Raw genomic sequence first — 23,212 nt, 5'->3', positions numbered from 1 at the left:
GGGGAAAGGGGTGTTGAGAGGCACACTACTTTTCTTTTACCTTCTGGATCCTCGGTGCAGAATTGTTGTTGGTCTTTGATGGTGCATGCAACGGCTTTGCCACAGTGGATACACCGGTTCCCGTGAGATCACCGTTAAGCGCTGTCGGGCGTGGCCAGCACTTGGATGGGTGACCATCCAGCCGCCATGTGCTGTTGCCATTTTTCGAGGTGCACCCAGCCTCATGATGCCAATTGAGGAGCTACTCGACCGAATAGTGGCGGCTCCGGTCACAGAAAACCATCATGACGACCGGGAGAGCGGTGTGCTGACCACACGCCCCTCCTATCCGCATCCTCAGTGAGGATGATACAGCGGTCGGATGGTCCCGATGGGCCACTTGTGGCCTGACGACGGAGTGCTTTTTGCTTTTTTGATGGTGCAGCTGCCTGGATTACTTTGTCCTTACTCTTTTTCCCTTGACATGTACATGTGCAAGTACAGGTGCTTGTGGTGGATACAGGCGCACTAGGCATCGTCTGTGTCTCACCGTCCACCTTGGGAATAGGTTTCTGCAACATGGAAGAATATGACGTGGCAAAGACAAGGGGTTTTGTCGCCTTATATTCTTTTTTTGCTTCAGCACAGTGGATCTGCTTGGTCACTTATCTCCTGTATTTTGCGTTCTTTGGGGTGGGAGTGAGGGGGGGGGGGGAAGGGGGGGGGAAGCAACAACCCAGGGCAGTCTCCGCTCCAGTCTGTGTGGTTCCCACCAGAGCAGTTGATGCACATTGCCCAAGACAGGCTGTCAGTCCCAGCGTCATGAGCGGCTTTTCCGCAGTTCCCACAGATCGCTTCACCTCCACAATTCATGGTTGTATGGCCGAAATGCTGGCATTTATAGCACCACATAGGGTTTTGAACATAAGACCGAACATTAAGTCGAAGGAACCCCGCCATAAGATGATCAGGCGGTGTCGGAGAATTAAATGTGACAAAGAAAGTAGCAGTCTTTTCAGTTGCTCCATTGCTCCTGCGTGTTCGTTGTTCCACGTCGACTACTCCCTGGGATGCCCATTCCTGCTTCAGTTCTGCTACGTCCATGTCCATGATATCTCGGCACGTGACAACATCCTTACTGAAGTTGAGAGGGGGTGTGCATCTCAACAATATCATAGTCACACAGTTTCTGCAATTTCTTATGAAGGTCTACCTGCTTTGACCTGTTAGTTTCAACCAACAATGAGCCATTACGCAATCATCTTATAGATTCTAATGTTCCGGCAATGTCTCCCAAACCCTTACGGATATAAAATGGGGACACTTTCTCAATGTCCCCTCCTCCCTCTTTATCACCCGAAAGACATTGTTATTCCTGACTCCATGAGCCCTGTTACTGCAGTCCAAACTATTCTTATTATCAGGAGGACTACCCTCCCCCATTCTTTTGGATGAATGAGTGTGAATACTCCCAGGTGGTACACCCTTCCCACTGGTAGGTGAAGATGATAATTTCAAGGGTTTCATCTTGGTCCCATGAGCAGCTAGGGAAATAATTGTCCACTCAGAGCCCTGCCTGCCTGAGTAAGCCTTATACAATTGAGGTGGGGAAGGTTCCCCAGAGGTTGCCTGCTAACGACTGTTCCACCTAAACAACCATGCATCCCATTAGCGCGGGAGGTTTATCCCGTCCTCACGATCTGGGAGGTCAAGCCAAGATCCCCATTCCCTGAGACATACAAAATTCCACTGCCACGCCGTGCGGTGGTCACTGAAGCATGCACAGAGCTTACGGTGATGGGACTGATGGTGCTTACCAGTCCCCAGCTCAGGAACCCGGGGTCGCCAAGCATGTACCCAGCAAATCAATGCTGAGCCCCAAAAGGCTGCAGCAAATGAAGCAGGCAAAATGGATTATGTATTTCTAAAAAGTGGGACTGGCAAGGTGTGGAAAATGGCTAAGCAGGAATGGCTAGACAAGAAATGCAAGACTGTAGACCACGGATGTCTAGCAGAAAGATTTTCTGAGAAAGGAGAAGCAGCTGTACGAATATAGACAGCTCAGATGAAAAACAACCGAAACTTGGAAGGAATATATAGAAGGGCTATATAAGAGTAATGAACTTCAAAGACAATATTACAGAAAAAAGAGAATGCACTTCAAAATAAGACTGGAGAACTGAAAGGTCTAAATAAAGTCACCATTGTAGGTGAGTCTCCTTCAAAATTATCAAGATTTCTTCAGAGAGCCAACCATGACAAAACTGTTCCACCTGGTGTGCAAGACATACGAGACTGAAAAATATCCTCAAATTTCAAGAAAAACGTAATTCTTTCAATTCCAAAGAAGGCAGGTGCTGAGAGATGTGAATATTACCAAACCATCAGTTCAATAAGTTCATGGACTGTAAACTACTGACATCAGTTACTGACGGAAGAATGTAAAAGCTTAGGAGCTGAACTCAGGGAAGGTCAGTTCATGTTCTGAAATGTAGTAACAAGCATGGGAATAATTACTCTGTGACCCATCTTAGAAGTTAGGGTGAAGAAACATAAATCTACACTTATGAAAAGTATAGTTGCTCTTCAGCATATAGCGGAGATGCTGAGTTGCAGATAGGCACAACAAAAAGACTGTCAGAAAATGAGCTTTCAGCCAAAAATACCTACACACACACACACACACACACACACACACACACACACACCAAACTGCAGCCTCTCTACTTATCTGCAACTCGGAATCTCCACTATATGACGAGTAGCAACTATACTTTTTATAATATTTTCCATTGTCGGAATCTACACTTAGAGAATTTGTAGATTCTGCAAAAGCTTTTGACAATGGTGACTGGACTACATTTTTTGAAATTCTGAAGGCATCAACAGGGAGCAAAAGGTTATACGTAACTTGTACAGAAACCAGACTGCAGGTATAAGAGTCCAAGGACATGAAAGGTATCAGTGGTTGAGAAGGAAGTGAGAAAGGGTTGAACACGCAGTAAAGGATACCAAGAAGAAATTTAGGAAGGGAATTAAAGTTCTGGATAAAGAAATAACTTTGTGGTTTACCAATGACATTGTAATTTTAATAGATACGGCAAAGGACTTGGAAGAGCAGCTGGACAGGAACAGTAATGTCTTGAAAGGAGTTCACAAGATTAACATGAACAAAAGTAAAACAGCGGTAGTGAAATGTAGCCAAATTAAATCAGGTGATGCTAAGGATATTAGATTAGGAAACTAGACACTAAAAGCAGTGACGAGTTTTGCTACTTATGCCACAAAATAACTGATGATGCTCAAAGTAGGGAGGATATAAAATGCAGACTGTCAATACCATGGAAAACCACTTGTGAAACAGAGAAATTTTTTATCATTACATAAATTTAAATGTTTGGAAGTATTTGCTGAAGGTATTTGACTGGAGTTTAGCATCGTACAGAAGTGATGTGGACAAAAACAAGTTCAGACATGAGAATAGAACCTTTCAACATGTGGCACTACAAAAGAATGTTGAGGAATATATATTATATTATATATAAATCTATACGTAAACAGAACAACATTCATTGTTAACCCATCAGTCATTGTACTTGTGTGTAACAATCATTTACAATGTATGCGAATCTACCAGCAATACCATGGGTCTGCAGTTATACTTGTGTACTCGCTCTCCTTTCTATGTAGGTAGCGTCCATTTTTACCCAACATCAGACTCAAGTGACAAAATTTTAGTTAATTGGATAGCAGTGGAGATTGATGAGCCTAGGCTCCAATCTTACAGAGATGGCGAGTTCTGAGATGATGTCTTAGGACCTGCTAGCGAGTTTGAAGTAAGTATCTATATTACCAGGTAACTATCCCACAACCAGTGACCAGTTGCAGGTTGCCCATATAATGGCTTCCATGGGTTACAAAAATTTGATTTTCAACATTTCACATGATTACTGATCGAATTTAAGCATTTAAAATGCTGTCGTAATCTACTGATTAAGAGGTACAATCTTATATTTAACTTTTAACACAAAAAAGACAAGTACTACAGATAGAAACTGTGTGTTCATCTTGAGATAGTGCAACTGGACTTCATTCATCTAGTACTTGAGAATAAGGGGACTTAGCAACTTCCAACAAACTTCACACACAATTTCAACCTTTAAGTAACTTTATGTCACTGACACCCCCATAAAATGGTAAAAGGCAAACAGTTTATTGCTTACTACTGTACATTTTCACTGTTCATGCAGTAAAACTTCAGCTTTAGACATGACATGTTCATTTATTACTTCTTTACTTAGCAACTCTATTTGCCACACAGTTTGCTGACAACGTACACATATAGCCAGGATATATTTATCCAGTGTTTCACAATACAAGCACTTGGTGACCCCCAATGACCTTTAAGCATAATTTCAAACCATTTCTAAGCTTCTTCCCACTTACATACTTCATGTCAAATATTTAAAACATTAAATATATCTAAAAACAAAGATGATGTGACCTACCAAACGAAAGCGCTGGCACGTCGATAGACACACAAACAAACACAAACATAAAATTCTAGCTTTCGCAACCAATGGTTGCTTCATCAGGAAAGAGGAAAGGAGAGGGAAAGACGAAAGGATGTGGGTTTTAAGGGAGAGGGTAAGGAGTCATTCCAATCCCGGGAGCGGAAAGACTTACCTTAGGGGGAAAAAAGGACGGGTATACACTCGCACACACACACATATCCATCCACACATATACAGACAAAGGCAGACATGTTTGTTTGTGTGTCTATCGATGTGCCAGCACTTTCGTTTGGTAAGTCACATCATCTTTGTTTTTAGATATATTTTTCCCACGTGGAGTGTTTCCCTCTATTATATTTAAAACATTAACTCATTTATAGATCACCAGATGTTTGAAAATGTTTTATAAATGGATGTTTGATTCTTTAAAAAATCAAGGGTTTACAGTACAAAACTGATTCTAATCTCTGGTGTAGACCTGAATATATGATGATCATATCTAACTTCTTACAAAGATGATTTAAAACTATAGCAGGTACACAGTCACTTTGACTAGTTCTGATTATTTCAGGTCAACTATCATATGGTGTGATTTCTCCCACATTATTTGAAAACTTTTTAATGCTTATTATTCAGGGAAAATGTTATACTTGACTGTAGAACATCTTACCTCAGACAGAGCTCGTATAATTTTCCAGTCTTCTCTTGCAAGACCAGGTGGAGTAACAGCAACCAGTGTCTGCTGAGCTCGGCCTTCTGTGTTCACATAAGATGCCTGCTTTTCAGTGTAAGCAGCACCAGGGAAAATAGCATCAGCCATTGACGCCCCAACATCACCGTGGTGGCCTGGAAAGAAAGAAAACTAGCTCTTTTCCTCGTGTGAAATTAAGACTACCTATCTGCTTGTCATGGGTCATATCAGCATGCTAATCCACAATGTACAAACATCAAAATGACAAGAACAACAGTGTCAAATTATTCAGAACATTAAGCGTATGAAACTGAAAAACAGTGAAAATTCAAGTTAACAATGGGAAAACCAGTATAATTGTAGACATGCCAGCCCGCCATTGGCCCTAAAGACAAAGTAGTGAATGAAGGGACATGTTTAACCCAATTCTTTTGTAATTCACATTCTTCTCTAAAAACAAACATATAAAAATATATTTGAGGACACGCTATCAATATACAAAAGTCACTCTAGCTCCATTACATAGCATCAACATTTAAATTTACATTATTTATAAGAAAGTATTCTTCAATGTAGCTGCCTACAGCAAAATGAATAAACAAAGTGCTAGGTAATTATACTTGCCTTGATAAATTACAAATGCGTCAGCAGGTAAATCTGATCGAGATATAGTGCCTTCATCTGCACCTAACAAGAACAGGACTTTCGGTGGATTGTTTCGAATTTCTTCAACACCAGCCTTGTATCCAATGTCAAGAGCAGCTACCTGAGATGCTACACGGTGCAGTACATTCAGAATCTTCCAATCAGCTGGTGCCTGTTAATTCGACATGAACCACATGTTAATCACTATAGCTACAAAAACTTTTCCTCTATTCATAAAATATTATGGTGTCATATAACGTTTAAAGTTTCTAGCAAATCACCTTTTATTCGTGATATTTATTACACATGCTTAGTGACAGTGGACACACTGTATTACAATCAGTCTGTCAATGTGTAAAATGAAGAGGGAGAGGGAGAGAGAGGGGGAGAGGGGGGGAGAGGGGGGGGTGGGAGAGAGAGAGGGAGAGAGAGAGAGAGAGAGAGAGAGAGAGAGAGAGAGAGAGAGAGAGAGAACTGATGAAACATTACACAGCTGGAGAACATTTTAAAATTCAGCTTTTACGCTCAGTAAAAACAAAACATGGTGTGTTAACAGACATCAGAAAAGCGAAGACCTGAAAGTAGAAGCAGCTGTTATCAAAAAAATTTCTTCTGTTATTATGAGGTCTTTGAGAAAAGAGAAGATTATACAGAAAAATACACAATCTCCAACATGAAAGAACTGAATGGAAGTTTTGCAAATGTTAAAGTACTATTTAAACATATCCACTAAGGGTAAAAATCTATATAATTGTCTTTAGGTTGGCAACAATCAAGATCATACCATCAAAGAATGATGTACAGGACATATTAGTGACAGATATTAGGATGGATGAATGGATGAATTAAATTAAGAATGAATAAGTGACTGAGGATGGGATACATAACTGAATGTATGAATGAGGTTGATTGGACATAAAAATATAAACAACAGCACAAAAAGAAAGAAAGAAGGGGGGCGAGAGGTAACCTAATATTGCCATTATTGACGTGTGTATATCTTGCAGTGTACTCATCCCGTCAGTAGCCACACTCATAAAAGTCAGCACTGGGATAACATGGATGTCAATGAAGGCACCATTGTGCAGTCACTGTTCCTATGACTACATGTGGTAGGTAACAGTGACGTGAAATAGAAAGAAGACAAGGACTTCTGGTCAGATGAGTATAGGGTAATATTAACAGCAGTGGAAAATGGTGTAATGGGAGTACGATTCGTTATGAATATAAAGGTTGGGCCAAGAGTGTGTTACAGTGACAGATGTTGATAGGGTTATTTTTGTCAGATTCGACAGCAAACCAACATTGAAAGCAATAGTTCAGGTATACATGACAATGTCACAAGTTGAAGATGAAAAGACAGAGAAGGAGTACAAGTATATTGAAAGTGTAATACAGTACATGAAGGGAGATGAAAATCTAATAGTCATGGGGGACTGGGATGCAGTTGTAGGGGAAGGAGTAGAAGAAGAGGTTACAGGGGAATATGGACCTGGGACAAGGAATGAGAGAGGAGAAAGACTTATTGAGTTCTGTAATAAATTTCAGCTGGTGATAGTGAATACTCTCTTCAAGAGTCACAAGAGGAGGAGATATACTTGGAAAAGATCAGCTGGTACAGGAAGAGTTCAGTTAGATTACATCATGGCCAGACAGAGATTCCGAAATCAGCTACTGGATTATAAGACACAGATATAGACTCAGATCACAATGTAGTAATGATGAAGAGTAAGCTGAAGTTCAAGAGATTATCCAGGAAGAATCCTGGAAGAATCAATATGTAAAGAAGTGGGATACAGATGTACTAAGGGATGAAGAGATATGCTTGGGTTTCTCTAAGGCTATAGATACAGCAATAAGGAATAGCTCAGTAGGCAGTCCAGTTGAAGAGGAAAGGATATCTCTAAAAAGGGCAACACAGAAGTTGGAAAGAAAAACATTGGAACAAAGAGGGTAACTGCGAAGAAACCCTGGGTAACAGAAGAAATACTTCAGTTGATTGATGAAAGAAAGAAGTACAAAAAAGTTCTGGGAAATTCAGGAACACAGAAATACAAGTCACTGAGGAATGAAATGAACAGGATGTGTAGGGAAGCTAAGAAGAAATTGTTGCATGAAAAATGTGAAGAAGAAGAAGAAAAAAGAAGAAGAAGAAGAAGATTGTCGGACGGACTGATTCAGCATACCGGAAACTCAAAACAACCTTCGGTGATATTAAAAGCAAAAGTGGGAACATTAAGAGTGCAATAGGAATTCCATTGTTATATGCAGAGGAGAGAGCAGATAGGTGGAAAGAGTACATTGAAGGCTTCTATGAGAGGGAATATTTGCCTGATGTGGTAGGAGAAGAAACAGGAGTCGATTTAGAAGATGCAGGGGATCCAGTATTAGAATCAGTATTTAAGAGAGCTTTGGAGGACTTGAGATCAAATAGGGCAGGAGGGATAGATAACATTCCAGCACAATTTCTGAAATTGTTAGGGAAGTGACAAAAAAAATGAGTATTCAAGTTGATGTGTAGAATGGCGACATACCATCTGACTTTTGAAAAAATATCACCCACACAATTCTGAAGACTGCAAGAGCTGATGTGCAAGAATTATCGCACAATCAGCTTAACAGCTCATGCATCCAAGTTGCTAACAAGAATGATATACAGAAGAATGGAAAAGAAAACTGAGAATGTGATATATGATCATCATTTTGACTTTAGAATAGTTACAGAAAACAGAGAGGCAATTCTGACATTGCAGTTGATAACGGAAGCAAGACTACAGAAAAATAAACACACATTCATAAGATTTGTCAACCTGGAAAAAGCGTTCAACAATGTAAAATGGCGCAAGATGTTCAAAATTCTGAAAAAACTATGGGTAAGCTATAGGGAGAGACGGGTCATATACAATATGTACAACAGCCAAGAGGGAATAATAAGAGTGGATGACCAACAACGAAGTGCTCATATTAAAAAGGGTGTAAGAGAAGGAAGTAGGTTTTAGGCCCTACTGCTCAATCTGTACATCGAGGAAGCAATGATGGAAATAAAAGTAAGGTTCGGGAGTGGAATTAAAATTCAAGGTGAAAGGTTATCGATGATACGATTCGCTGATGACATTGCTATCCTGAGTCAAAGTGAAGAAGAAAACACGACCTGCTGAACAGAATGAACAGTCTAATGAGTACAGAGTATGGGTTGAGAGTAAATCGAAGAAAGATGAAGGTAATGAGAAGTAGTAGAAATGAGAACAGCGAGAAACTTAACATCAGGATTGATGGTCATGGAGTAGTACTACCTAGGCAGTAAGATAACGAACAATGCTTCCTGGCCAAGAAAAGTCAACTAGTATCAAACATTAGGCCTTAATTTGAGGAAGAAATTTCTGAGAATGTATGTTTGGAGCACAGCATTGTGTGGTAGTGAAACATGGACTGTGGGAAAACCAGAACAGAAGAGAATCGAAGCATCTGAAATGTGGTGCTACCGGCAAATGACAAAATTAAGTGGACTGATAAGTTAAGGAATTAGGAGGTTCTCGCAGAGGAAAGTAATATGTGGAAAACACTGACAAGGAGAAGGAACAGGATGATAGGACATCTGGTAAGACATCAGGGAATTACTTCCACAGTACTAGAGGAAGCTGTAGAGGGCAAAAATTGTACAGGAAAACAGAGATTGGAATACATCCAGCAAATAATTGAGGACGTAGGTTGCAAGTGCTACTCTGAGATTAAGAGGTTGGCACAGGACAGGAATTTGTGGCAGGTCACATCAAACCAGTCAGAAGAGTGATGACCCAAAAAAAATGGATTAAATGTTAATCAGTAAGTCACTGGAAGCAGCTGCACTATTACTGCACAGTTTAAAATTGAACCACTCATTACTACAGATAAACAAAGCAATGCCTGGTACTATATGAGGTCACAAACTGTTGTAACCTGTTGTGACCATTACCGGAATGGTCGCGGGGTGGCCGAGAAAGCGCAGCGGGACCAAACGGAAAGCGGCCTGTGCACAAACAAACGAACGGAAAGGACAGACACGAAACAACGATGGTCGATGGTGAAAGACCTTACGACGACAACACACAAAATGCAATGGTGTGACAGAGACAACCAAACAAATCCAAGACGTCCACAATTAACGAGATCAAAGTACGATAAGCACGCTGTCTTGTCGAGGCAATGTGTTGAGACACACACAATGATTAGACTCGCTAGCAGAGTGAGATGCCGGCGCTTAAATACTCTATCGAGGGCGCCACTATTGGCTGCTGGAACCACGTGTTCCACTGTGGCACCCTCACACTACATGCAGGCCAGTACGCGCACGCCACCACAGCTTACGGCGCGATGATGCAGAGACCTCTAGGGGTCTTCAACATCCACGACGTCTGGCAGGGATTGAAATTCCACCGCGCATGGTACCAGACAAACTATAAAAAGTTTTGAGACGAGCTAATGGGTGATTATGTAATGACAGTGCCCAGCATGTTCCACTAGAAACTCAAAATTCCATTGTAATTACTGTGTTTACCCAACTATAATAAGTTTTTTCACAAATTCATCATTGAAAAATACAGGGTCATCTTGCACTCGCAGATTAAACTACTGCTACCGAGGTCAATATTTTTATATTGTATAATAAATTAACATAGCAGTCATCTTACATTTACAGACACGGCTTTGGCAATTGAGGTCATGCGCAGATTTAATTTGAAGAATTAGGAAGGGATGGAGGGGGAGTAGTAACACCAGTTTGGATGCGCACTAGGATGAATGTGGAGGGGATTGGTGTGCAGACAGCAAATTTCATCACACTGCCATCCATGGGGAAATATGACACATACCTTGAACTTTTTATGAACATGTCCCATGTTTAAACTGCAATTTACCTGAACCAAATTCTAGTAGTAAGTGACTTAACTATAAACTGGACAGATATGGACAATGTATAAATTTCTAGAGGAGACAAATTAATGTTAATAAAAAATGTTTGCAAGGAACACTCGAAACACAGCACAAAACATTAAATATGAGCTTCAACAACGGCACTCATGCTGCTACTACTCTACAGCACAGTTGATTTTCAAGTTCTGTTGCAGTGTTAATCCGAAGTGGTATGATTTGTGTAAAACAATCAGCTGTAGAGAGCCGCCACGACAACATAGTGTTGTCATTCAGTTTGCAGATACTGGCAGGGCTGTAAGAATTTTAAATTGTAGCAATAGATAAAAGGTGTAAATTAAAGCTATTACTCTGTTGAGAAGCCCAGATGTACGAGTTGACAGTTTGTAAGTGGTTCACACAGACAATATGACACTAATTTTAAGTTAATGGTGAGTGGTGAAATGAAGGCCACAAAAAACTTTGCAGGAGGCAGAAGAAAACTGGTGTCAAAGGAGTGGATGTTAGTAGATCAGATAAAGAAAAAAATTAAAGAAATTCTGTTCAACATGTCAAACTTTCATTGAATCGATGCAGGGAAGATTTCATGAATTGGAGCAACAAATTGTTCAGTAGGTGCAAGAGAAATCGAAATGTAGATGCTGCGAATAGGGAATTTTCCAACTGCATGCATCACGGAATTCAAAACAAGTACTGGCTGATGTATGAGGATGATGAAGAGCATGGGCTTACACTATGGTACAATGCTAGCAGAGTGACTTCCCATAGCATTTTACAAAAACTACTTGCATATCAGTGTCATAAAATCAATATAAGGAAATAGTACAACTGTTTGCTAGGCTATATGGGCAACACAAATGAGATGCTGGTTTATTTTGATATGCTATCAAATATTACTTTCATCATGAGGGGGCATTAAAAGTGGTTCTGTAAGAAGTTTTGGCTAGTAAAAGTAACTGGGTGCACTAGCAGATGGAAGGAAGTTCCACCCCTACATGATTCCTCATAGGAAAATGGTACCAAAAGAAAAACTGCCTGCAGAACATATTGTAAAACAGGGGGGAGGGGAGGAGAGAGATGGATGACAAATGAGCTGATGCTGGATTGGTTGAAGGTACTTTGATATCTAATAATAGGATGTTAGTTTAACACAAGCAAAATTTTGGATTCTCTATTCACTCAGGGGACAACTCACACAGGGAGTTAAGAAACTGATAGTAACGAACAACACAGACCTGGTATGTAGTAATTCCTAAGGGTATGACATCACAGCTAGGAAGTAATGGCTGTTGTTGTGAATAAACCTTTTAAGGTACACTTGTGACAGCTTTACAGTTAGTGGCTCCTTCAGGGAGACCATGCCTTCACTCCAGGGGGAAGTTAAAGAAACCCTAATATCCCTTCTGGGCCAGTGGATCCTTACTGTCTGGGGCAGAATTTCAAGTGAACCTATTATGAAAGGATTCAAAAACTCCTACATATACAATGCCATGGATGACTCAGAAGGAAACATACTATGGAAGGAATGTCAAGAAGGAAGGAATTCCAATTGGCTTACAGATAAAGGAAATGATACAACTGATTATTAGTAAGCAAAAATGATTAGGGAAAATAAAAATTGATGTAACCCATTCCTTTTTGTTTCTTTATTTCTCTTGGTATTATCAATAAATGACCTAATTTAAGAATATGTATAGTGTTATCATTTTTAGGCACTTACTTTATATCAATAAAACAGTTGGTAATTTTGATTAGTCAGAATATGTTAAAAATAAGAATTTATGAGGGAACCTTTGAAAAAAAAGAAAGAAAAAAAGAAAGAAAGAAAAGGGAGGGGGGGGGGGGGAGGTGTCATCTTATAGTCCCTTAAATATGGTAGTTACCTGCCTTTTCCACATAAGTTTGTCTACGTCTGTAGCCAGTCTATTCCCATTAGTGTGATGTGCGATGTTTTTGTAAGTTGCATTGATGCATGCCTGTATTCGTTGTGGCATACTATCCACAAGTTCATCAAGGCACTGTTGGTCCAGATTGACCCACTCCTCAATGGCAATTCGGCGTAGAACCCTCAGAGTGGTTGGTGGGTCATGTCAACCATAAACGGCCCCTTTCAACCTATCTCAAGCATGTTCAATAGGGTTCACGTCTGGAGAACATGCTGGCCACTCTAGTCAAGCGATGTCGTTATCCTGAAAGAAGTCATTCACAAGATATGCACAATGGGGACGCGAATTGTCGTCCATGAAGGTGAATGACTCGCCAATATGCTGCCGATATGGTTGCACTATCGGCCGGAGGATGGCATTCACGTATTGTACAGCCATTAAGGCACCTATCATAATCACCAGCGGTGTACATCAGCTCCATATAATGCCACCCCAGAACAGCAGGAAACCTCCACCTTGCTGCACTCACTGGAAAATGTGTCTAAGGCGTTCAGACTGACTGGGTTGCCTCCTAACACGTCTCTGACGATTGTCTGGTTGAAGGCATATGCGACATTCATTGGTGAAGAGAACGTGATGCCAATCCTGAGCGGTCCATTTGGCATGTTGTTGGGCCCATCTATACCGCGCTGCATGTTGTCATTGCTGCAAAGATGGACCTCGCCATGGATGTCGGGAGTGAAGTTGCGCATCATGCAGCCTATTGCACATCCGTATGCAGCAGTCATCCACTGCAATAATAGCCCTTGGGCGGCCTGAGCGAGGCATGTCATCGACAGTTACTGTCTGTGTCTCCTCCATGTCCGAACATCACTACTTTGGTTCACTCCGAGATGTCTGGACACTTCCCTTGTTGAGTGAGAGCCCTTCCTGGCACAGAGTAACAATGGGGACGCGATCAAACCACAGTATTGACCGTCTACTCATGGTTGAACTACAGACAACATGAGCTGTGTTACTCCTCCCTGGTGGAATGACTGGAACTCATTGGCTGTGAGACCCCCTCTGGCTAATAGGTGCTGCTCATGCATGGTTGTTTACATCTTTGAGCAGGTTTAGTGACATCTCTGAACAGTGAAAGGGACTGTATCTGTGATACAATATCCACAGTCAACATCTATCTTCAGGCATTCTGGGAACAGAAGTGATGCAAAATTTTTTTTTGATGTATCTTAATTTCATTTCAAATGTGAACATTTCAGACTGTATCTGAGAGTAAGATATGGATATGAATGAAATACATGAATATTTTTATCCTATCACTTTTATCCACAATACCGGAACATATTCTGGAATATTTTATCTTTATCATCTAGCAATTCTAACTGATGTTAGTAAATCATAAACAATGACTTTCTGTGAGCAAGTTGTGAAACTCCTTTCAGCAATCACAGGCTAGTTTTCAATATTGTATATACTTTATAGGCTTCATCATACCTTACATTTAATTTCAGTTGATTCAGGGTGGTTTTCAAGATATTGATATCACTTAACTTTCACAAAAATTTATTGGCCAAAGGTATTAGAGGATATGAAACTTTTCAGTCAAAAGTAGTCAAAAGTTTTTTGGAAAAAAAATTCATTTCACTGATAAAGGGAAAAATATAGTACTAATTTTGAATACAAATGAGCAATCTTTACTGGCACAAGATCTGATTATTTGTTGTCCATGAAAATAATTAAGAACTTAAAAATGTAAATTATTATAAAAGAGAATTTATTAATAAATATACATTCCATTATTTTTCTGAGGTATTCCGCGTGGGCTCCTTGCTGTCCCAACAGTATTAAAGCTGCATTTGATGTCATAACATGCAAAGTAATTGAAAGCAGCAAAAAGTCTTCTGCGAAAACCATGGGGTCACAAAGAATACCAACAACCAGAAGATTATAACAATAATATACATACTTGTATAAAAACTCTTGTTTCTTTTTCAGAAATTTGGAGTTTGTTCAACTGTGTTGTTACTAGATCATTAACCTCTGATCATATTTTGTAATTAAATGTAGAATAAAAGCCTTCCTGTAAAACAGAGTAAATGAGTCCTAGTTTTGGTAGAAGTTGAGTTTTTCTACAGACAAAAGAAGAATTACCCACAAGTGCGGGGTTCGCAGACTTCTTGGAGCTGAAGACCAGTGACGACATAATTTATAAATTAATTGAACCCTCACAGTATCCAGAAATTAGAAAATAAAAATACACAAAAAAAGAAAATAAATGCAGTACATACATACCACAAGATTCAAAATCATGTCCGCTTGTCCACAGAATGTGATATTACTAAGTTCACAAACTAACGCAGTAAACAATGCCCATTACATTAGTATAGTGTCCAGAAAAACTGCTGTACCTTTACGGTAGTAGCTGTATTCCGTGCGAGCTGTTGTGCTAGTGCCAGTATGGTCGCACCATCTGGCCTCTGCAACTGATCTGCACCAAGTATAATTATTGGCCTCTTGGAACACGACAAAACTTTGCTGTAAGGATGCTGTCCTGACACCAACTGTTTCAACACATCAGCACTGTCACCTAAATGCTGTAACAGAAGTAATTGTCATTTACCTCTTCTAGAGAAAGCTGTTAATGAAATAAATACAATAAAATAAATACAGCTGAATTATTCCTGGAATATGGTAGTACTTCTGGATGAGATTTACTTTACGAAACTGCAAGGGTAAAAAGAAAAAAAAAAAAAAAATTCTTAACAACTTTCTACTGAAAACTAGCTTTACCTAGCGTCATTTCAGCTGCATCTAGCACATCCAAAAACTATCAAAAAGCCTAACTATTTTTCTAATTGTGTTGAAGTCACTCAAATTTTTAGTATTTGGGAAGAGAGAAGAAAACAGAGAGAGGAATGGTTTTGTGTGTGTGTGTGTGTGTGTGTGGGGGGGGGGGGGGGTAACACAGAAAATGTATTGCTAAGTGAAATTTTCTTAAGTACCTCATGCAACATCAGAATCATTCAAAGGATACTCCATCATAAAAGTGCAAAAATTTGTTGGCAATAGATGTTACTGAATGTCAACTACAAATAAGTAAATAAAACATTTGTGTAGCACCTTTGCTTTATGGTCAGAATAATACACTTTTCTGCGCATGCCAGCATAAAAAAAAGCAAGTTTAATATTGAACAATATGGAACTATGCAGTCGGTACAGAAAGGTCTAGAACACAAAAATGTGGTTATTCAAAAGAGAGCAAGCCAATGGCAATGGCAATTAATGTAAAGTAAGAAACATGAAAATGTTTAACCAAATATAAACTGAGCACCTATCATTTCACAAAAATCTGATTTGGAAAATTCACCACATTTAACTTGCTTTTCACTTTTTGCCAACAAATCTCTAACCCTTTTACATGTACACTCCATACATACCCTTAAATATACAGCTTGCAACAAGTGCATTTTCTGTGGAGAATTGCTGAAATGATCACACTTCCGCAACATATTATATCTGTGAATTGTGTGACATGTTACGTAATGTCTCTGTGATATAGACACACACTATGGAAATAAAATTACTTTTGTTTGATATTCAAAATTCACATTTTAATTGTTCCACAACATTTTTGGTGCCAAAACCCAGGAGGCAGTAATACAGATGGGAACTCTCAGAATCACAGGGATGCCAATGACACATCGAGTCTGCACACACTAATTCCGAGCACCTATGTGATAGCTACAGGGCAGGATCTCTCTGTGTGTAATGCACAATGCACACCTCCATCTGTCACTCAAACATTGGGGCTTTCTGTTTATCTGTATTCATCACTGAAACATACTATGTTACTGACCACATACTAGTAACTGAAGTAACAGCTGAGAAGAACATAAGAGGACAACTGAATGTGTAACAAACCTAGTTGATCCCTAGTGAGAATGTCAATATGGAATCTTGCAGAGAACTGTCACGGATCATGGCCTCTTTTACTTCTACTAAAACGTAGACGAATAACATGGCACACCAATGTTACTCACTTTGTCAGCCAAATAAATTTGCTTAACAACTCCAAGCCCAAAAATGGGGTGGAGCATGTTTGTAGTCATCTGCAGGAAACTTTAGTTAATTTGATAACCTCGGATAACACTATTCAAGACTTACTCGACAACAGTGTATGAAGCCGATGTCTCAGCAAGTGAAGAATACACAGACGTTGTGAAACGAGTGATCCTGAAGGCAAAACATAGTATGAGGGAAGAATTTCACTTGTCACAGCGGTCGGAACACAGTCATGTAGCAATATTCAACAACCACAGATTACGCTAGAGTTATTCTCCAGTAACAATTAACACTTGTCTCACTTCTGTGAACAGTAGGAGTCTGCTTCAAAAGAAGATTCATAATTGTCAATAAACACGTGTTTCTTAGATGCTATCTTGAGGGGGAAAAGGAATTGCTGTAACTGCAACTTCCGATGAGCACACTAAAGAGATTTTGTGTATGCATTATGATGAAAAGGTAGTATTATTCAGGCACATCTTTATTACCTGGAAGCCATCATGCATGTATCAGCTGACTCCCCAGAACCTTTTAACTTGAGATTTATTGAATGCAACAAGTGCATCCAAGCTCTACAGGCACTGAGAGAGAACATACAGTCTTATGTTGAAGTGTTAATTCCTAAAATACTTCATGCTTTTCCAGGGGACACATGTCAGTGCTGGACAATCCACACCAAAAGGGTACTATTGTCAGAAGGGAACATTCTGAAACTAAAGGAATTCTTGTCAGAAGAAGTAGACTCACAGCATCAAGCATATGGGGGGAGGGGGTGGGGGGGGGGGGGGGGGGGGGAGGATCTCGTAGGTTAACTAGCATTGTACAATCTACGACAGCCCTCAATGTTCATCCTAAGCCGAGATATACAGTACGTAGGTCAGTATGGAAGGTACAAGCCTACTGTGTGCTTTGACAGCAGCATGGTCACTAGGTACAAGATTGCGAGACAGTAAAGAATGTTCATGACTGCCTCAAGATTTTGAGTTCTAATAACAGGTGCTTCCTCTGCCTTAATCAGTGCCATACAGCAAAAGACTAACCGGTAGAAAGGGAAAGTGTTTTGTCTCACCACAAGTCAGTCAGTAAAATCTGGCACATTCTACTTCATCAGCATCTCTTGTTGATTACAGTTCCGTCAACAATGTGAACACTGGGTATCTACGATACACATGCTTTCAGACAGCCTATGTGTACGTAATAGAACCCACCACAGTAAGCAGACTCACACGTTGCATTGGGGTGGCAGCCTGTCTAGTTTTGTCAGTAGATTGCTGATCGATGACTTAAATCTAGAAGTCATTAAAAAATCTATGCATTCGAGTTTTCATTCGCTACAACACCATCTTGATGTCTGGTCAGACTGACACTGATAAGCACGTAGAGCCATGCTCACATTAAGGTTACTGTATTTGAGAGTTTTCATTCCTTTTGAAGACATCTACTGGTACCACAAGCACTCAAAATGAAACACAGTACTGATACTGATACTGAACTGGCCGATCCAGCAGAAGGATACAATGATTTTCCCATAAAGTTACAAATCGGAGCAGAGCATTATTGGAGCCTGCAGCACCAAAACATGTCTCTCAATCACTGGCCTTATTGCCTTCAAAATTCAGATGGATCCTTAGTGGAAGCTGCGTAAGTTTTTCTGCAGACCGAACTGTCATCAACATCATCAACCTGCCATGCAATCACACATCTGACAATACAGTCAGAAGTTTTGGAGATTTAGAGGCAGTTGGGATATGCACCGATCAAGAGTGTGCAATGAGTGCAAAAGATTCAAAACTTCAAGGAATTTCACACTTCTGATTCTGTCAAGGATCAACAAAGAGTAGTCCATCTTCCATGGAAATCTGAAGTCATATTCCGTATAACCTCAGTATTGCTGAAAAATATTTCCTTACATTACAGAGATGTCTGGAGAAGAGTGACGCCCTTTGTGCTGTATATGAGACTCAGAAACGAACAAGTCGAACTGGCCCCACACCAGAATTCAACCCATGCCTTTTATTTGTCCCACCAAATAGTAAGGAGGGAGAAACATGGAAGCACAAAATGGTGAATTGTATTCGACGCATCTTCACAGAAAAGGACTCTCCTTCGCTTTACGTTGTCTTAGAAGTCCTGAAGTAACTGCTATGCACTATCAAACGTGATGTTTTGCCATTGTTTCAAGTATTACCCAAGAACTCTTACAGTTCGTCCTCCATCCGGACAACAGAGACCTGGTTAGACTCTTGTGGTACAGTAACAATAATAACAGCCTAAATGAAGCAAATTTAAAAGACTTCCCATTCAGTCTTAAATGTAGTCTGTTCTTACTTTCAGCAGGTCTGAGAGAATTGTCAAGCAAGTACTCATTGCAATTTCTTACTGCAAGTTCCTTGTTGGACCACAACACCCATATGGACACCTTTACAGGAGGCGCTGCAGACAAGAATGGCTGCATTCATGAGTCAAATTAAACTGCGTATGCTAAAGTGGGCAACAAACTCTCAGCAGCTAGTTACAATATGGAAATCAGAAGGACAAGAGCTCAGAAAAACTTTGCACATGTTGCAAGTTCACTGAAACACAATAGATGACACATTTTGTATCAACCAACAGCAAGTTATCGACAACATATCTTAGTCTGCGGCCACCAAAAGGAACTTACCACAAGCAACCATTAACTTATATGACCCTTTAGGTTTGGTAACTCCAGTATCGATAACAGGAAAGATTTTATTTCAAGATACTTGGATACTTGGGCCAGGATGGGATGAACCTTTGCCTGAACATCTTGCTGTTCGATGGCATACTTGGATCTCAACTCTTCCAAAAACTATCACACTCTTATGTAAGAAAGTGGATACAAGACTTCGGGACCACATCACCCATGTCTTTCGTGATGCTTCAGAGACAGCATAAGGCACAACCTTGTATATTATGTCAACCACTACTAACAAGTTCCATTTGGTATCCCGTGGAACCACTGTCGAGGAAAAGGCAACCCTGTGGATCACCTTTCTACAGAACCCTTGCCTCAGATGCCACATACAATGCACATATGGTGGCATAGCCCACCTCAGATATCACAACAACGCAGCCTCAGGGCAAATGAATATCTTGCACCAGGCACTTTTCCAGAAACTACTGACATTCACCTGGATCCACAGGTCTTCCCTGCAGTAATGCCCCAACCACTAATAGATGTTTAACAATTTAATTCTTACTGGAAACTGCAATATATCACAGCCCATGGTTTTAGATTTAAAAGAAGACTGATTGGCAAAGTGAACTTGCAGAGGGAATTTATCGTGGAAGAAACCACATTCACTCAACATTACACAACACCACTGTTGTTTTCTTTTATTTTCTCTTTTTCTTTTTTTTTTTCCTCTACAAGAAATTCAAGCTCATAAGGAAACTGCACCACTACCCACAGGATCAAAAATAAAAGGTCTCAACTCATGTTACATCTAAGTGATCGTTTACAACACCCCAAGTTAACCACAGAAAAATGACACTCATTTATTGTAGACGGAAATCATCATTTCTCAAAGCTTTCAATCTTGCATACACACACATGCTTGCACCATCTTTGAATCATAATTGTACTTTCGGAGCTTCGCAGTTCCTCACGTGAATCAGCACGCAGTGTCACTGGTTGAGAAACAGAAGCTCCAATGCCAGTCGACCATGAAACAATGCACAGACTCTTCGAAGTAACCTGTGTTTATTTTGCAGAACCACTATATGCCAAAGTAGGAAATACGAGCACTAAATTCTATGTTGCACTATTTACCTGCACTGTGTTAAGAGATTTTTCACCTAGAGCTAGACTGTATGCAGAGCATCAACTGACCGATTATTATTGGCACTACAAAGATTTATTGGTCAACGCAGCATTCCACATGCCACCTATAGTGACATGCAGTTAACAAAGAAACAATGGAATTGTGGTCAAGAATATCTGTTGATAAGACTCACCAATACTTCACTCAACAAGGCTTAACTTTGAAATTTATAGCTCTGTGTATGGCTTAGTGGGGTAGATTCTGGGAAATAATTGTCAACTCAACAAAAAGATGTCTCAGGAAAATACTCACACACTCGACTACAGATAAGGAGGGCTACACACTGTGCTCGTAAATACTCAAGCCGCCCTGAACTGAACTGAACTGAAGACCCATTTCCCAAATTGAGGACAAAGTACTCACTCCAACCCACTTCATCATGGGAAAGAAACTTACAGCATTGCCAACTGGACCTGAACCACTGACCACAGTGGACTCAACGAAAGAGTTCAAATTCCATCAGAAAACAGTAGCAGATTACTTAACTTCCAACAAGTTAAATGCCCAAACAGAGTAATGATGAGAATCCGAGTAGGTGACACTGTACTTCTACAAGCAGTTCTTCCACAGCACCTGTGGAAGAGGGCAAGAGCACAGGAGCTGAAAGAAGGCAGTGATGGAATGTGACACACAGCCATCCTTGTGACTGCTGAAGGCTGGTACATCACTAGACCTGTCCAGCTGGCCATACCTCTGGAGATAGACCAAGGAGGGGAGGATACGAAGAATCACTGAAACAACATTTCCTCCGTGCAGTATAAATGAACTGTCAATGATGTGTTACGTAATCTCTCTCTGATATAAACGCACTGTAAAATAAACTGAATTGTGTTTGACATTCAAAATTCACATTGTAACTGCCCCCAACATTTACAATTTAAATTAAGAGTTTCTTCTTAGCCTACTATTAGGTCAGTATTAACACCAGTATTAAGATGCCAGGATATAAGCATAATGGGAAATGATAAACATTTTCTGCAAAGTTAAGAAAGCAACTGATTAGAACAGTGGAAATATACACCCTGAAAATGACACCTGCGAAATAAATGATAAAACAGAATGCTATATAAGAGTCAGCCTAATCAGAATCGAGGAGTGTGACAACCAGATGTGTGTGGAAACAGAAAAACAAAAAACTGGAATTTTAGGTTACGTAAGAAAGTGATCACTCTTATCTCACTTATGGGCTAAACTTCATAGGTGACAAATGGTCTAACAAACTGCATATAGGAAATAAACTGACAGATGTGTTGCCAGATATATGCTGTCTGACAACAAAAGAGAAGCGCGGAAAAAGTGGGGAGGAAACGAAACGGAAATTCACGGGTTGAGAGGGTCTGTGATGATATTTCAGTGCTTATAAAATAAAGTCAAATTTACAAACAAATTGGAAATATGAGCCCATTTATCGGTATGACATAGCGCCCCCTCTGGCTGACATGCCTGCAGGTCCAGTCACTGATATCCTGGACACCGAAATGGAGTTGACTACCGAGCTTGTTCCACAAATGTTCTATCAGAGACAGATCTGAGGATCTTGCTGGTCATAGGTACATCTCAACACATACAGTCCGTAGAGACATGTGCCATATGTGAACGAGCATTGTTCTGTCGAAAAATGACACCACAATATTGTTCTTTGAGAAGTTAAACATGAGGGCACGGGATGTCAGCGATGAACTATTGTGCCATCAGGGTTCCTGCAATCACTACCAGTCATGCCACAGTTATGCTACTGTGCCCCTCTAATCATTGGAAGAATGGAAACTTGCCGTCATATGCACAAACAAAAGTCAGTAAAAATGTGTAGAACTACAATTTATTGTGTCCCACAATGTGACGCCATTCATCAGCAGTCCGGCTTCCCAGTCATTGAGAACACTGAAATTACCGTCTCGTGTGTAGACTGCCGTTAATACTACACCACAAATGACTGCCTTGTGAAACTCCAGCTGTTGTTAGTCCCTGAACAATAGTGCAGGATGTCACAAAATGTTGCTGGGAGTCCAATACTTTTTCTCGGATCACAGTCACAGATACGAAGAGGTCATGACGTGCTTCATGCACAATATGGCGATCCTCCCTTGTGGTGGTCAGATGTGGTTGTCCAGAAGACTAATGATGATTATGAATGCCCTAAGGTTCCCCCGCTGTCCAACGTCAGGCTACTGTCACATCCTGATGCCCAACAACTCTGGATATTGCACATTTCGACCAACTGGAAAAACTAAGACTCGTAATGAGGTCCCTTCAAACTCTGTCAGTTGCTAATAATGCCTCCCACCTGAGCATGAAGCATCTCTGTGTCCTTCACAGTGATAACATCTGATGCTGTTCACACCCCTTATACAAGGTATGTTCAAAAACTTCAGGAACATTCATAATTTTGCACCAATGGTGAGTTGCAGAGAAATTTGGTTGGCATCCCTACACACACCACTGTTTAATGAGTAACTGTTGAAAGTTTCATTGTTGTATGTCTGTTAGTTATTGTTCAGTGCTGTATCGAGTAGAACACTGTGTCATACAGTTTGTGAATTTCAATATGGCAGAGTTAGAGGAACAATGCATCTGCATTAAATTTTGTGTGAAACTCAAGAAAATCTTTACAGACACATACCAAATGATGCAGAAAGCTTATGGTGATGAATACTTAAGCCCTACTCGGTGTTACGAATGGTT

At 40.2% G+C, this 23,212-nt stretch overlaps 1 protein-coding gene across 1 annotated transcript in view; it reads right to left on the bottom strand.

Moving 5' to 3' along the window:
- LOC124776822 (NADH-ubiquinone oxidoreductase 75 kDa subunit, mitochondrial) overlaps positions 1-23,212 on the bottom strand; it is a 92,862-nt gene that overhangs the window by 11,475 nt on the left and 58,175 nt on the right. Inside the window, exons 10-12 of the mRNA XM_047251978.1 lie at positions 15,032-15,217; positions 5,809-6,001; positions 5,164-5,339 (exon numbers count right to left, since the gene is read on the bottom strand). Coding sequence (XP_047107934.1) covers positions 5,164-5,339; positions 5,809-6,001; positions 15,032-15,217 — 555 coding nt within the window. The remainder of the gene's footprint in view (positions 1-5,163; positions 5,340-5,808; positions 6,002-15,031; positions 15,218-23,212) is intronic.

The sequence above is a fragment of the Schistocerca piceifrons genome, chromosome 2 (genome assembly GCF_021461385.2).
Source record: "Schistocerca piceifrons isolate TAMUIC-IGC-003096 chromosome 2, iqSchPice1.1, whole genome shotgun sequence".
In the NCBI taxonomy this organism is placed as follows: Eukaryota; Metazoa; Arthropoda; class Insecta; order Orthoptera; family Acrididae; genus Schistocerca; species Schistocerca piceifrons.
Note: the sequence above shows the minus strand (reverse complement) of the source record. Positions and strands in the feature narration are given on the sequence as shown.